This window comes from Hemitrygon akajei, chromosome 13 (assembly GCF_048418815.1).
Source record: "Hemitrygon akajei chromosome 13, sHemAka1.3, whole genome shotgun sequence".
In the NCBI taxonomy this organism is placed as follows: Eukaryota; Metazoa; Chordata; class Chondrichthyes; order Myliobatiformes; family Dasyatidae; genus Hemitrygon; species Hemitrygon akajei.
The window spans coordinates 34,857,055-34,874,342 of NC_133136.1; the positions used below are offsets into that span (position 1 = coordinate 34,857,055).

General features: G+C 38.9%; 1 protein-coding gene across 1 annotated transcript in view; it reads left to right on the plus strand.

Annotated features, from left to right (window-relative positions):
• parp8 (poly (ADP-ribose) polymerase family, member 8) overlaps window positions 1–17,288 on the plus strand; it is a 374,464-nt gene that overhangs the window by 162,845 nt on the left and 194,331 nt on the right. The window contains exons 4-6 of the mRNA XM_073064384.1: window positions 4,717–4,806; window positions 11,612–11,682; window positions 16,562–16,639. Of these exons, the coding sequence (XP_072920485.1) occupies window positions 4,717–4,806; window positions 11,612–11,682; window positions 16,562–16,639 (239 nt within the window). The remainder of the gene's footprint in view (window positions 1–4,716; window positions 4,807–11,611; window positions 11,683–16,561; window positions 16,640–17,288) is intronic.

Below are 17,288 nucleotides of genomic sequence, written 5' to 3' on the forward strand. Positions count from 1 at the left end.
GAATGGATGAAAGCATGCAGACGTGGTCGAGATGTTCAGTTCTTGTTCAGACCAAACACCAGAATGGAGAAGAAATATGATCTACTGTAACTGAATTGGACCATGGAATGAATATTGGTGCCAGAGGGGATGGTTTAAGTATCTTAGAAACTGCTGATCCTCTGGGATTTTCATGCACAACAGTCCCTAGAGTTTACAGAGGATGGTGTGAAAATTTTTTTTAAAAATCCAGTGAATAGCAGTTCTGTGGGAAAAAAATATGCCTTGTCAATGAGAGAGGTCAAAGGAGAATGGCCAGTCTGGTTCAAGCTGACAGGAAGGTGACTATAACTCAAATAACCACGCATTACGACAGTGGTATGCTGAAGATCTTCCCCAAATGCATAACATGTTGAACTTTGAAGTGAATGCGCTAGCAGAAGATCATGAACATACACTCAGCGGCCACTTTATCAGATACAGGAGATACAGTTTATGAGATACACTGTGTGTACATCAGTGTGAACCCACCAGGCATTAATCTTCCACTTCATATTTCTTGTTGTATCAAACTGATTTGGTAATACCTGAGAGCTGGATTTGCATAAATCAAATTTTATAAAAACACAAAGTATACTTGCACACAGATCAATTTGGCTGGATAATTTCTTGTGAGTCTGCAAGGGGTAGGGGTTGTGCATCCAGGTTTTGCATCGTACTGTCCAATTATTCTGGAACTGTGTTTCTTCCACAGATCAGTTGGCAACGCATTTTGGTTGTGTAGTGTAAGTGTTGAAACTCGGATGCTGCAATTTATTAATTATTATCTGTTAAAATAACTCAGTGCACAGTGATTAATTTCTTATTAATGAATATAATTCTTCCCCTTCCCTGCTGAATACCTACTATTTCCCAGTTTTAGGATCATTTTTCCTGTCCAATTTTACATAATGAACCCTGATGTAGGATGTAGTACAAATTGTGCAAAACAGGAGATGACTAATCTATTTGGAAAAAAAAGAAATTATGTTATGTGGCCACCAATGTGCAATTATCTATGTTGTCTTCCAACCTAGCTAATTCGTACCCCACTGATCCTTGCTGCCATCTGTACACTGGAAGTACTCCAATATCTTGATCATATAGTCACTGTTCAGGACTGAGTTAATGGTGGTTGAAGCTTAGACAATCATGACCAAATCCAACATTGTCATTAATCTCAAGTTACATTTTCCACTTAGCATTCATCTTTCTATAAGCATAAGTGCCTGGATAGTCCACATATAAAGGATCTTCTGCCAAAACTAGAGGACATAGATTGAAACTAATTGAAAGACTAGTGGAGGAGATGAGGATAGTTCTTCTTTCACTGAGAGGTTGATAGGTGTCTGGAATGTGTTGCCTGAATGGATATTAGGGACATTAACCCTCATCATATTTGAGCAGCATTTGTATGCGTACTCAAAGTACCAGGAACTCAGGGCTGGGGACCAGTACTGGAGTCTGGGGTTAGGCTGGAGAGCTCGCGTTCTACCAGCAATTACATGATGGGTTGAATGGCCTCCATCTGTCTAATAAACTTCTAATGATCTTATCTGGATTTACTCTTGTTAGGACAAGTGGGACCATTTTTGTTAAGTCCTGACTTATTTTCATTCACTTTCAGGAAATCAATTATTCTGATCCTGAAAATTTTTCACATGTAATTAATAAACTGCACCAATTGGGTAGGTGGGTGTGGGGAAGGTAGGTTTTAACCATCAAGAATATGCAGGTTAACAAATAGGTTGTTTTCTGAGTTTGGCAAAGATGGGTCAGGAGAACAAATGACCAACCAACAGTATTCAGAAAATCCTTCTAACCAGGAAGCTTCACCATGCTTGAAAGTGCAGTCCTGGTAAATGTCAGAGCTCCCAACCTTCTTCTTAAGTTACAAATCTACTATTTTCTGGTCTAAGTACAGGCTGACATGATGAGAGCATTGGAAGATCCTTCTTTAGAACATAGACTAGTACAGTACAGGAACAGGCCCTTCAGACCACAATGTCTGTGATGACAATGATGCCGATTTAAATTAATCATCTGCATGCTTGAGGTCTATATCCTTCCATTCTCTGCTCGTTCTTGTGCCTATTTACATGCCTCTGAAACGTTGCTGTTATATCTGCTTCCACCACCTTCTTTGACACCTCATTCCAAGATTGATTTATTGATATTACTCCTCCCAGATCTGAAAAAAAAATGATGAGCTGGCTTACAAATCTATTATTAGGTGCCATGGTTCTCTCTGGCAGTGCACATTACCAATACCTCATCACATGAGAATTTGATAATAATGTTCTAGTATTTGACACATTAGTTCAGTGTAGATCAGTCCATTCTCTAGTGCCTTTAGAGAAACGTATTATACAAGTTCCTTTATATCCAATAGAAAACCAAAGTTCACTGTCAGCAAAAAAGATCACAGATTGCACTTGATGCCTGGATTCACTTTTCTGTCGTGTTCTTATCAGAGTGCTCAAGCTTTTTAAATCTATCCAATTGGTAATATCAGGGTACAAATCCAGTTTGACAGAATTTGTGCATGTGGAGGGTTGGGGGATTGGAAGTCTATGATTTGACTCAGTTATTCTTGATGTGCAGCTCCATCAGCAGACTGCAGTGGCTTATATAACATCGCCACCCACATTTTGTTAGAGTGGAACTGCTCCGTTTACTTTGATAGCTCTTTTAAAGTGTGCTTGGTAGACTTTTGGTGGTGCAGAAATGAGAAGTATTACAGAATATTGATTTGAATTGCATTACTGCCAGATAACAGATGCAAAACAATTTTTAAATGAACATGTAGGCTGTTAGCATCTTTCACGATGGCAAATGCATTGAGTACCATAGCAATTGCTCAGTACCAGTAACAGTTCTAGTAGAGCTTCATTATCTCGTGTATTGTATTCCTGAATATTATACTGCAATTTCCAACAGCAATTCTATTACATTTTTTTATGGATCACGAGTCTTAAAAAATAACAATTTTTTCATTGATAAGAAGTTTCAAGTACACTGACAATTTCTTTTATTGGACAGCATCTCCTTTATACGTGTGGAGTTCCTTTTCAAAATGCCCCAGTACAAAAGTCATATTACTGAACAGAAAGAAAATGAAAGAAACCTTTATGGGGAATCAGCCGATATCAGACCCAGAACATTCACACCTGTCTTTTAAATTAAAGTTAGCACATTAATCTAACAGTCCCATTGTCCTTGGATCATTTAATTTTATTTGTCAGGCAAAGAAACAAAATGAGACTTTAGCTACAGCTTGTTTATTACTGTATCTATCTTATTGAGGTTGTTTTTAAACTGTTAGTATTCATATTTCAGACATAAAATGATTCTATTTTGTGGTGCAAAAGAGCAAACAAGTGATTTACAGTAATTGGAAGATTTTGAGCACTTGGTGTCATTACAATGCAAAATGGATTGTGTACATTCTGTTCACAGCCTTGTAATTTGTCACTCTGTAATGTAGCTGAAACTATGCAAACTCTTCTCTTGTTTGTGCAGGGTTTATCCTGCTGCATAATACACCAGCTGTGATTACTTTTTTTTCATGAATTCCATAATGTAAATCCTATCTACTGCACGGCAGTCAAAAAAAGGTGCATGTGTACCAGAGCATTCCCAATGGGTAAGGTGCAAATTCGAGGAGGGCTAGGTCATTCAGCATTTCAAGCCATCTTTACTATTCAGTTAGGCAGTAGCTGATTTTTTTTTAATGTCAAAGTTTTGTCACATTTTGTTAAAATTCATGATTCCCTTAACACTCAAAGGTTTATTAGTCTCTGTTTCTAAAGCTCACAGGAGCAAATATTCCAAGACTTCCAAAATGGTTGGCCTGTTATTCTGAGCTTTCTTGGAACATGCTTGCATTCAACCTTTATGTGATCTTCTGTCCAAAATCCAGTGTTGATTCATTAACATGTTGCCTGATATCATGCCATTTTTACAAAAGGTGAAGTTTGACTAATCATCTGCCAATCAAATACACAAGCTCATTATTATTGCAAGGAAATATTTTTGAATCAAGAATGTGTTCAGTACTTCATTCAGGTTAAAGGTTTTGGTTGAATGCTGAAAGCTATTATGAAGGAATAAATTTATTAAAAGTTATATGTTTATAAAGTGACTTGTATTAATTTAAACGATTGTATTCATGTCACAGTGAATGACTATTTCATGTTCAAATTGCTGGAAAACATTTTGTTTCTATTTAAAGCAGATAGCCCCAAATAAAGGAAGTGATCACTGCAGCATCTTTTCCATGTAATGCATTACTGATTTATGCAGTACAAAATTGATACATAACTTTTGCACTTACGCTGTTTCTTCAGTTAAGATTTTGAAATTATGCAAAGCTAGTGTAATCCTATGACACAAGAATGTTCTAGAAATTAATATATATTAATATACCAATTAGATGGTTCTGTCCAACATTTGGAGAAATATAGAGAGGAATATTCTGTCTCCCAAAGATGGATGATCAAAAAAGTGCTTGTGTGAATATGAATAGAAAGTCCCAGCTTTTGCTGAGAGCGAATTGTTTTGGTGTAACCTGTTGATTTATGAATGAAAGCTGTAACCTACATGGGTTTTGGTGTAACCTGTTGATTTATGAATGTAAACTGTAACCTACATGGAGCTAATAACAGAATTTGATGTGCTTTTTCTTATCCCTTCTAGACAATACATACGTGTCAAATTCAGAGAATGAGGATGATGTGTTAGTTACAAGGGACCCCATTCCAGTTATTTTCCAAAGAATAGCAACAGGTAAGGTCATGGAGCTTATTACTGCCAAATGTTACACAACTCTGCATTTAAGAAAGATTGAGCTAAGTTCTTGAATGGCTTAGGCTCTAAGGCTCTGGGCCAAGTGCTGGTAAATGGAATTAATATGAATAAGTCCTTTAGTTTGGGTGAATGTGGTGGGTTGTATGTGTCTCCACTTACTCATTGCCCCTTTGACTGTTCTGTTTGAACAATGAATGAACCGAATATTCTTTATTTTACAAGACATTGGACAAATACATTTTTTTTTCACTACAGCACAGTGCAGGCCCTTCAGTCTTCCATGTTGTGCCGACCCATATAGTCCTTAAAAAAAAAGTACTAAACCCACACTACCCCATAACCCTCCATTTTTCTTTCATCCATGTGCCTGTCCAAGAGGCTCTTAAATACCCCTAATGTTTTAGCCTCCACCACCATCCCTGGCAAGTCATTCCAGGCACTCACAACCCTCTGTGTAAAAAACTTACCCCTGATGTCTCCCCTAAACATCCCTCCCTTTATTTTGTACATTGCCCTCTGGTGTTTGCTATTGGTGCCCTGGGAAACAGGTACTGACTATCCACCCTACCTATGCCTCTCATAATCTTGTAGACATCTATCAAGTCCCCTCTCATTCTTCTACACTCCAAAGAGAAAGGTCCCAGCGCTGCTAACCTTGCTTCATATGACTTGTTCTCCAAACCAGACAACATCCTGGTAAATCTCCTCTGCACCCTCTCCATAGCTTCCACATCCTTCCTATAGTGAGGTGACCAGAATTGAACACAATACTCTAAGTGCGGTCTCACCAGAGATTTGTAGAGTTGCAACATGACCTCTCTACTCTTGAACTCAATCCCCTGTTAATGAAGCCTAGCATCCCATAGGCCTTCTTAACTACCCTATCAACCCGCGCAGTGACCTTGAGGGATGTATGGATTTGAACTCCAAAGTCCCTTTGTTCATCCACACTGTTAAGTAACTGACCATTAATCCTGTACTCAGTCTTCTGGTTTGCCCCTCCCTGGTTTGCCCATGACAAAGAAATTAATGTAAGAATGCCCATAAAACATTCTTTGTACAAACGTACATTGTTGCACTCTGAAGTAGCTGTTAAGCTCTCACAGTTCCATTCAGGACTCTTTCACTAAACTAGAAGGCAACTACAGCCAATAGAACTTGTTTATTTAAAAATTAACCATGATCCTTTTTGACACCTCTTCCTTTGGAGTTAGGAGGAGAAGCAATGTTCTTAGTATTTCTGTAAAATCCATGAGGAGCCTCCTGGCTAGGCCTGGATCTTATTCCAAGAAAGCCTTTGATCTCCTGGTCGATATATGGTCAAACATAGACTATAATGAGTTGTTATGTTGCAGCTGGGATTAGATTCCAGTGTAAATTAAGAACAAAAGTGTCTACCTTTCCTTTTAAGTATTATTGAGTTTCAATTGATTTTAAAGTATTTTCTTGTTTCAAGCTGGAATGGTAGCATTGCACCAGATACCAGGTAATAATTCAGTAATGTTGCTGTTGGTAATAAGACTTCAATATAAAAGCAGGGATGCTCCTTCCAGTAGAGAGAGCACAAGTGAAGAAGGTGATATTCACTTTCACTGTCATGGGCAGTGCAGGTGTAGCTTTGAGCGCTTTGCAGCTATTGGAGGGAGAATTGGGCAAAACAACATCTGGCAGAGCAGCTGAAGACTCCAAATGGATGCTACAAACGTACAGTCGGATACTGGCAATAGAGCAATGGAAACAGAAACTTCAGGTCGACTGTTGTTTTCATTGCAAACAAGCTGCTGCCCAAACCTTGCTGCTTAATTGGTTTTGCGTTCACCAGTGGCAAAGCTAGGAGTTGGCACTGAGTTATAAAATATTGTGGAAAGGTTTGCAGGCAGTCTCAAGGAAGTTTAGCTCAACCACTTCACCTTCAACAGTACCAATAAGTATTCTGCAGAACTGGAGTGTTTCATTGCTTGTGGGCATTAAGCTATAGGAACTGGAGGAGATAGAGATTGAAACTAAGTCTGAGACCGTTGATGAGCTGTCAGGAAAAAAATCGCGGTGCCAATAATTGTGAAATCTCATCTTTGCTAAGCAATAACGTTTCAACACTTGTACTTTCTGATGAAGAACTCAAAATACTGAAATCCATCTAATCAGGACAGATAATGAATTACTACATTTTATTAACTGATCCATTCATATAACACATAATTGGCAAAATCAAACAATTTCATATGTAAAAATATCTGGAAAGAATTGCACTATGCAGAACATTTTGATTCAGAAATATCTATGAAGCACTCAACATCTTTAGAATAAAATATTTCATCTAAAGTTAAGCCAGTAGCATCCTTCACAAAAGTGCTATTAATTTCTAATCATGTGACTGTGACTAGTGGTGTGCCACAGGGATCAGTGCTGGGTCCATTGTTATTTGTCATCTACATCAATGATCTGCATGATAATGTGGTAAATTGGATCAGCAAATTTGCTGATGATACTGTGGTGAACTACATATACCTGTCTGGACTGCTCCTGTGGCTCCTCCCACAGACCCCTGCTGACTGCTCCTGTGGCTCCTCCCACAGACCCCTGTATAAAGGCGATTGAGGCCTGAGCCCGGCCTCATTCTCCAGGATGTAGTGTTGTTCATTCTTCCAGTCAATAAAAGCCGATATCTCGTTTCTTACGTCTCAGAGTGAGTTATTGATGGTGCATCAGATACAAAGATTGGAGGTGTAGTGGACAGTGAGGAAGGTTTTCAAAGCTTGCAGAGGGATTTGGACCAGCTGGAAAAATTGGCTGAAAAATGGCAAATGGAGTTTAATACAGACAAGTGTGAGGTATTGCATTTTGGAAGGATAAACCAAGGTAGAATATACAAGGTAAATGGTAGGGCACTAAGGAGTGCGGTAGAACAGAGATATCTGGGAGTACAGATACAAAATATCCTAAAAGTGGCATCACAGGTAGATAGGGTCATTATGAGAGCTTTTGGTACATTGGCCTTTATAAATCGAAGTATTGAATATAAGAGTTGGAATGTAATGGTGAGGTTGTAAAAGGCATTGGTGAGGCCAAATTTGGAGTATTGTGTGCAGTTTTGGTCACCGAACTACAGGAAGGATAGTAATAAGGTTGAAAGAGTGCAGGGAAGGTTTACAAGGATGTTGTCGGGACTTGAGAAACTGAGTTACAGAGAAAGGTTGAATAGGTTAGGACTTTATTCCCTGGAGCATGGAAGAATGAGGAGATCAACACATACAAACAAGCTGGACGAACTCAGCAGGTCGGGCAGCATCCGTGGAAATGAGCAGTCAACGTTTCGGGCCGAGACCCTTCGTCAGGACTGAAGAAGGAGGGGTCAGGGGCCCCATAAAGAAGGTGGGGGGAGGGTGGGAAGGAGGAGGCTGGTGGGTGCCAGGTGAAAAACCAATCAGAGGAAAGAGCAAGGGGTGGGGGAGGGGAAGCAGGGAGGGGATAGGCAGGAAAGGTGAAGAAGGAATGAAAGGGCAAGCACTACGGGTATTAGAAGAAGGCTTCAGAATCATGAGAGAGGTGATAGGCAACTGGAAGAGGAGGCAGAGTGAAAGTGGGATGGGGGAAGAGAGGGGGATGGAATTACCGGAAGTTGGAGAATTCGATGTTCAAGGGGCTGGAGAGTACCCAGACGGTATATGAGGTGTTGCTCCTCCAACCTGAGTTTGGCCTCATCATGGCAGTAGAGGAGGTAATGTATGGACATATCCGAATGGGAACGTGAAGCAGAGTTGAAGTGAGTGGCAACCAGGAGATCCTGTCTGTTGTGGTGGACAGAGCGGAGGTGCTCGACAAAGCAGTCACCCAATCTGCGTCTGGTCTCGCTGATGTAGAGGAGGATGCACCAGGAGCACCGGATGCAATAGATTACCCCAACAGACTTACAAGTGAAGTGTTACCTCACCTGGAAGGACTGTTTCGGGAGAATGAGGGGAGGTTTGATAGAGGTATATAAAATCATGATGTGTATAGAGCGAATGCAAGCAGGCTTTTTCCACTGAGGCTAGGGGAGAAAAAAACCAGAGGACATGGGTTAAGGGTGAAGAGGGAAAAGTTTAAAGGGAACATTGGGGGGGCTTCTTGACACAGAGAGAGTGGTGGGAGTGTGGAATGAGCTGCCAGATAAAGTGGTAAATGCGGGCTCACTTTTAACATTTAAGAAAAACTTGGACAGGTACATGGATGAGAGGTGTACAGAGGGATATGGGCCAGGTGCAGGTCAGTGGGACTAGGCAGAAAAATGGTTCAGCACAGCCAAGAAGGGTCAAAAGGCCTGTTTCTGTGTTGTAATGTTCTATGGTTCTATGTTCTCAGTACACAAGAACATTGGAGTAGTGAGACATATGTTAGCAAGGCTTCTAGCTTTGTTATAGTCACAGTAAACTGCTAATAAATTGGTCTAGTGAGCATCTCCCTTACTGGTTCATGCTGAAAACATATCACCTTTCCTCAGCCAATTGTAGTTTTTACCACCACCCTAGTAAAATAGATCTGCAGACTGTTGATATAATATCAATCGAACTAGTGTTTTATTTCAATGGGAGGGAAGATTGGACTGGGTATATAGTATGCAAGTTAGACAAGTACTTACCTTGTTCATCCACAGAAGGCGTTCCCAACCTGAGGTCCATAGACTCAAGATTCAAGATTCAAAAACTTTATTGTCATTCTAACCGTACATCAGCTCTGCAGGGCAGAATGTGACAGCGTTTCCCAGGAGCAGTGCAATCATAACATAACAAATGCAACACTAGATAATAAACATAACAATAAATAGTAAAACACAACAGCCACATGTCAGATAAAATCAAGTTATAAGTGTCTAGTGCAAGTCAAAAGTGTCCAAAGCAGAGTCAGGTAGAGCAGCTATTTAGCAGTCTGACTGCCTGTGGGAGGAAGCTGTTTAGTAGCCTTGTGGTTTTAGTTTTGATGCTCCTGTAATGTTTACCTGATGGCAGAAGAACCAACAGTTCATGGAGAGGGTGTGAGGGGTCTTTAATGATGTACCGTGTCTTCTAGAGGCATCGACTCTGAAAGAGGTCTTGGACAGAAGGTAGGGAGACCCCAATAACCTTCTCTGCTCCCCTAACCACCCTCTGCAAGGCTTTTTTGTCGGCAGCACTGCAGCTGGAGTACCAGGTTGTGATGCAAAAGGTCAGCACACTCTCAACCACGCCTCTGTAGAATGTAGTTAAGATGTTAGTGGAGAGTGATGCTTGTTTAAGCTTCCTTCAGAAAGTGCAATCTCTGCTGGGCTCATTTCACAATTCCAGTGGTGTTCCTGGACCAGGTGAGATTGTCCGAGATCTGCACCGAGAACTGTCCGAGAACTTGATGTTTTCTACTCTCTCCACTGTGGAGCCACTGATGCTGAGGGGTGTGTGCTCAGGCTGAGACTGTCTGAAATCGATGATCATCTCCTTGGTTTTGGTGACATTAAGCATCAAGTTGTTGTCGCTGCACCAGCTCTCTAGGTGTTTGACCTCCTCCCTGTACATTGTTTCATCATTTTTGCTGATGAGCCCCACCACTGTGGTATTATCAGCAAATTTAATGATCAGGTTCTCCTTGAATCTGGCTGCACAGTCATGTGTTAGCAGTGTAAACAGCAATGGGCTGAGCACACAACCTTGTGGGGATCCAGTGCTCAGTGTGATGGAGTCAGAGATGTTCCTGCCAACACGGACTGACTGTGATCTCTCTGTCAAGAAATCCAGAACCCAGCGACACATGGCAGTGTTAAGGCCAAGCAGCGACAGTTTCTCCACTAGTCTCTGCGGGATGATGGTATTGAATGCTGAACTGAAATCAATGTCCTTGCTTAATAATATCTTAATACCATAAGATACAGGAGCATAATTAGTCCATTTGGCCCATTGAGTCTGCTCCACCATTTCATCATGGCTGATCATCATGTTCCCTTTCAGCCTCAGTAATGGCAGTGGCCCATGACGTAAAAGAAGTAGTGAACCCTTGATCTACATTTAGGAAAATACATACCTTGTGAAGTCTGAAAGAAGAAACATATTGTTTAGTAATCTTTTAAATGATTATATTAACTTATTTGATAATTTCATTATTTACAGAATCAAAGAATCAGGACAAGACAATAAACTGAGCAGACAATATATTTTAATTCTAGAAGCATTCACAATGGGTTAATTACCTTCATCAGTCTTTATATTCTTCAGTTAAGTAGCCAAGTGAACTCTACAAAATATGTTTTCATGATAACTCCCATGCAATAATATACGTAACCTTAGGTCTGTTATGGAGCACTTGCTACTGGCCAATTCAAACTGTGAACATGGCTACCAAACTGGAGACCACTGTCCTTAATGTTGAGGACCCCTATGAAGATTGGTCTGTCAATCAATCAATCAATCAATGATGGCGGAGAATCTTAATTTTATAACATGGACAGTTCATTGGAATACTAATGGAAAGATGAAAAGTTTTGTCCTGGAATCTTTTCTCTATCATCTTGTCACTTTTTGGTATGTTAGCCACAAATTCAATATGAATTTAGCTACATACTGTATCTTACAAACATGTAAAAAGCAGGCCCAGTGCTAACGTGGTTTTGAGTTGTTGAAAAGCATCTTGCTGAAAACTGCTGGTGATATTCTTTTTAATACAACCCTTCTCCTATAAAGCACTAATAACTTGGCTCTACAAAAACACTAGAAGTAGAAATGCTATAGCTTACTTCCCTTTCAGTGTGAATTTGATGCTATAACTCCCCTTTATTTTTCAGAATTAAAGTTCAATCATGATGCCACAAGTTGCCTGTCAATCAGAACAAAGCTGCACAACGAGAGGTGCCAGGTAACTCACTTTGAATCAATTTGTCCATTAATTTTTCTCACTTTTTCCAAAATTTAAATTGAATAGTGTGTGGCTTTATCTCACACTCTGTTCAGTTCTCTGTAGTGATAGGAAGCGATTACATGATGCAGCAGGAAATTCTACTCAGTTTACTTCATCTGATAGCTAGTAATTAGGAGAAGCCCTACTGATCACTCAATAACATGGCAACTTCTGTGCTACTCCTACGTATTATTTGTTCAGATTAAAACATAAACTGAAAGCCTTTTGGCAGACTCAGAAAATGTTTTCACATGATTCAATTTGACAGATTACCATAAGACATGAAATATAGGAGCAGAATTAGGCTATTCAGCCCATTGAGTCTGCTCCACCACTTCTTCATGGCTGTTCCATTTCCCTCTCAACCCCATTCTCCTGCCTTCTCCCTATAAACTTCCACGCCCTGACTAATTGAGAACTTATCTACCTCTGCCTTAAATGCATCCAGTGTCCTGGTCGCTACAGCCACCTGTGGCAATGAATTCCACAGAATCATCATGCTTTGGTGAAATAAATTCCTCCTTGTCTCTGTTCTAAATGAATGTCCCTCTATCTTGAGGCTATGCCCTTTTGTCCTAGACTTGCCTATCAATGGAAACATCCTCTTCACATCCACTCTAAGTTTTTCAATATTCAATAGGTTTCAGTAAGATACCCACTACCACTAACAACATTATCCATTTAGAAAACTAATTGTCTAGAATAGAATGGACCATTGAGTTATTCACTTTTCTTTTCAATTGTTACTATTATGTCCTTTTTATTTAGAACTTGCCATATTTAGAAGTGAAATTACAAGGGGTGATTGATAAGTTCATGTCCTAAGGTAGAAGGAGTCAATTTTAGAAAGCCTAGCACATTCATTTTTCCTACATTTACACACAGTCCAGCAGTGGTGGAGCATACGGATCCCTTCTTTGTAGAAGTCAGTGTATTAGACCTCCAGAAGTGGTCCACAGCAGGGGTGACTGATAAGTTCGTGGCCTGAAGGAGATGAGTTATTAACTTCAAACTTTCTGCATTATCACTTAGAGTTGAACTGCATGTGCATGTAAGGAGAGCTGTATAATTCATCTCCTTCTAGCTAAGGCCACAAACTTATCAATCACCCCTGCTGTGGACCACCTGGAGGTCCAAGACGCTCTTGTTACATGCACGTGCAGTTCAACTCTAAGTGATAATGCAGAAAGTTTGAAGTTAATAACTCATCTCCTTCTACCTTAGACCATGAATTTATCAATCACTCCTGCTATGGACCACTTCTACAAAGAAGGGATCTGTATGCTCCACGACCGTTGGACTAAGTGTGTACATGTAGAAGGGGACTATGTTGAAAAATAAATGTGCTGGGCTTTCTAAAATTGACTCCTACCTTAGGCTGCAAACTTATCAATCACCCCTTGTATGTAATGCCATCCATAATTCTATTGTGCAATCTGAAATTCAGTGATTAGTGAAAATAAAAAATAATTGACAATGGGATTTGCTCTAAAGATTGTAATGTTCATTCCTGGTCCAGTTTTACTAATGCATAATGGAATCTAAATACACAGAATGGTGTAGATTATGTTTTTATGCCACTTCAGTCATATTCATTGGCACATGCTTGACCTGTGACACGTGCAATTCGCTGTTCTACTTGCTGCCTTTTGCAGTGCCGATGAGGCTCTTTCAGATGGACGTTGCTATGCCTGATCTCTTTTATATCCATCACCACAAGCACAACACTGAAAAGTTTTCATTATTATTCTTGAATGTTCCCGGCCTGTGATTACTTTCATTTCATTTTTATGTAATGGAAATCCTAGAGGGCATTGACCTTCTTTGGTACACATTTCACTGGCTGCATTAATTTTGCTGGAAGTATCTCAAGGTGTCCCTGTGAAGCAGTCCTTTTGCTCTATACGGCCTACAAGAAAATGTTTAAAAATATGTTCTGCTTGCCTCAGCTTCCTCTATCATTGAGTTCTCCTGCCCCTAATTTTATAGTTGCTCCAGCTCAATGGTATTCAAAGGAAATTTTATGATACGTAAAAAAAATGGCTTTGTACCTTTAAATATTTAAAGTCCAATCTATTTCTAGAGAGCATGAGAGTGAATTGATTATCTGTGTCTTCCCTGCTCCATCCTGATTTAATTTAAATAAAATAGATGAGATCAAAGTGTGCTGTGCTCACGTTTCAGATTCATGACTTTAATTCCCACCTGAACCAAACTTGTTTGTTTTATAAGTTAAAATTAGCAAGTGTTCCAGCTTAAGCAATCAAATTGAAGAAATTATCCTTTGTTTTTATTAACTAAGGGGACATTTTGTCCTGACACATCTGAGATCCTCTGTTTTAATCCCACAAGGCCATTGTATCATTGAATGGTGGGAGTTTTACAGCACCAGATGAGGTCTTCAACACTTTGTATCCATGCCAGTTGAAACTGAGCCACCCAAAGTAACAGTGCCTTTCTGTACTGAATCCAGAGCTTTGCTCACCTACACCACTTCAAACACTCATCCAAACACTGTTTACATGTGGCGAAAGTTTCTACATCTACCACTGTTTCGGGCAGCGAGTTCTTGATCTCTACGACAAATGGGAAATGAGGGATAGATAGAAGACTCTCTTCACCTCCCCTCCAATCATTCTACCAATAATATTGGATATGACCTACTTCTAGATATCTAAGCCTCTTATGATTTTGTACAACTTAGTCTCCTCTTTAGAATTTTATTGGAACAAATTATTGGAACACAACTTCCACATAATCCAATATTATTTTTACTAGGCGATATTGAAGGGATAAAACCGAAACCCAAATTGAATAAATATCAGAAAGAATTTATAAAAATTGCACTGGCAGTAGCCAAAAAGGCTATTGCAGTTACTTGGAAATCGGATACATATTTAAGTATAGATCGTTGGAAGAAGGAAATTTATAGCTGTATTCCATTTGAAAAAATTACTTATAATTTAAGAGATAAATATGAAACATTTTTGAAAATTTGGCACCCTTATTTACAAAAGACAGGATCAAATATATAGGTGCTCTGAAGATGAAATAATTGGTTATTTGGGGAAAGAAATATATATACTAAAGTTATTACGAACTCCATGGACCATGTGGGGATCTTCCGATATCCAGGCACTTTTTCTTTTTTTTTTCTTTCTTTCTTTTTTCTATAGGGATGTTAGGGGGGAGGGGTTAAGGGGAGGGGGGAAGGGTATATATATATTTTTTTCATATATTTTCTTTTATTTCTGCTATTATTTGAAAACTCAATAAAAAAAGTTTATAAAAAAAAACTTAGTCTCCTCTTTGACTTACCTTCTTACAAAAAAAAACAACTTGCCTAATTTTTCTTCAAAGCTAATATTTTCCAGCCCTGATATCATTTCCAGATATCTCCCTGTCCTGTCTCCACTGCAGTCATTATTTTTTCTGTGAAGTAATAGCCAGCACTGTTTGGAGTCTTCTAGCTGCGGTTCTTTGTTGTATGCAGTTCTAATTGGTGAACCATGCATGAATTAAAATGGTATTCTGGGAACATCATTTTAGGAAGCAAAAATATCCTCAAAGGCAATCCTTTATGGGGTCTTGTGAACTACGAACTGTATCTCACAGTGCTCTTGATCTGTAGACCTGATACTGCCACTAACTGCACAATCTTGAGTAACTACATCTTCTACTGGAGGGTCTTTCCCTGGTGATTAATAAATTAACTCAATCCCCTTAGCCTGATTTCCTTCATCTCTAAGAAATCTTGAGAAATTCATTTAATTGCAATAGCCCACTCCCCATTAGGTGAATGACAAGGAAGCTGTCGGTCAAGAAGGCAGCTAGTTTTTTTAACAGCTCATCTCATAATGCTCTGACCTGGGAACATGCCACATTAATGTCTTAACTTAAGGTTGTCCTAATATTGTGATCTGGATTGTGATGTTTAATTCATCATTAGCACTATTTGGGGCACTTTTCTTTTAACTTATCCTTTTTCATAAATATGCAAAGCTTCACTGAATTAATATCACTATCACAAAATCCCCTCTCCCTAATACTACTTCCACTGCCTAGTTTTATTTTCTAAGCCCCAACAAAGAATCTAGAACTAGTCATCCAATAACTTTATTGAATACTGTGACTTTTACACTGACTGTGTTATTACAGGGGTATCTGCAATCCCCCACCATTATACTCTACAGTTGTTGCACTTGTCAGAATTTGCCTGTAGTGGTGCCTTTTCATTTCAGTGGAACCATATGGAGGTCTACAGCATAACAGTAGTAGTATAGCTTCTGAACAGTAAATCTATGATAGAAGAATGAACAATATTTGGTTTATGTGTTGACTGCAAAATCCTGTTTGTTATTAAGATAATTAGGGTGTAAAGGCCAGCTTTATAAATATGGTTGCAAACGCTGCTTTCAAAGTTCCTTGCTAATCAATTCTGTTATGTAATGTCTAAGGCTTATGTTCACATTCGGCCCTTTTTTCACTTGTGCACTGCTCTATTTTACTATGAATAGTGCTTTCCACAAGTATCCCTTTTTTGCTGCAAATTTCACAGGGTTCTTCTGGTTTCTGCCAACTGCAGCTATTTTCCACCATACTGTTTCAGGTAGAGTGATTCAAACAGCAAATTTGTGTGTGTGCAGAAATATTCATTGTGTTGTCAGAAATTGTCCATAGTACATTCTTTCCTTTCACAGGATCACTAGAAGTCCAATGGTTTGGTACCAGAGCAATCCATCCTTATTATCTGGTTTATGTAGTTAATGAAAAAGAATCACATTTTCTTTTAGTTTTAGTAAAATATAAACCATTGTTGGTTTTGTTTCGTATACAGGAGAGCAGGCATACTTGCACAATAGAGGAAGATTCAGAAGGAGATAATGATTCCGAGGAATTTTATTACGTTGGTCAGGTGAGTAGGCTTCCAGTTATCTATTGGTTGCAATCTGGGATTTGGAGATTTATGAAACAAATGCTGACTCATTTCAAAATAAATAAATATTTAATTTTAATTTGATCATATGTGCTTTCTAATTATTAAATAATATTGAGCAGGTATTCCCATCTGTATGCAGAAAATAAAAAATGAAAATTATAACCAGCTCTTGACATCTCATACAGCTTTGATGTAATTAAAATCAAAGACTATATCTAAAATTTGATTCAGCCAATAATTGATAGAGTACTCTAGATAATCTTGTTAAATATATCTCATCTTGTGTTCTTCAGTTTCTGATATGTTCATGAAACAAGGTACTGTTTTAAAAAAAAATCCACTCATGATCTGTCTGAAGTTTTGCTTAAAATCTTAATGGGTAATGGTAAATGATTCCAGAAAATTAATGCAGTTACTGTGACAGTACTACTGGTGAAAACAAGGACAGAATCAATCTTATTGCTGATACCCTGTCCTGGTTTGCATCACCAGCTTCATTGTATAGAAGTTCATCTTTGGTGCTTCAACATTGTCTTAAATCCAGTGATAAAAGAAATCTATTGAAGTGAGTTAAAATGGTTCAAATGTGTTAGATATTAGATGTGATCTAGAATAACCAACAATT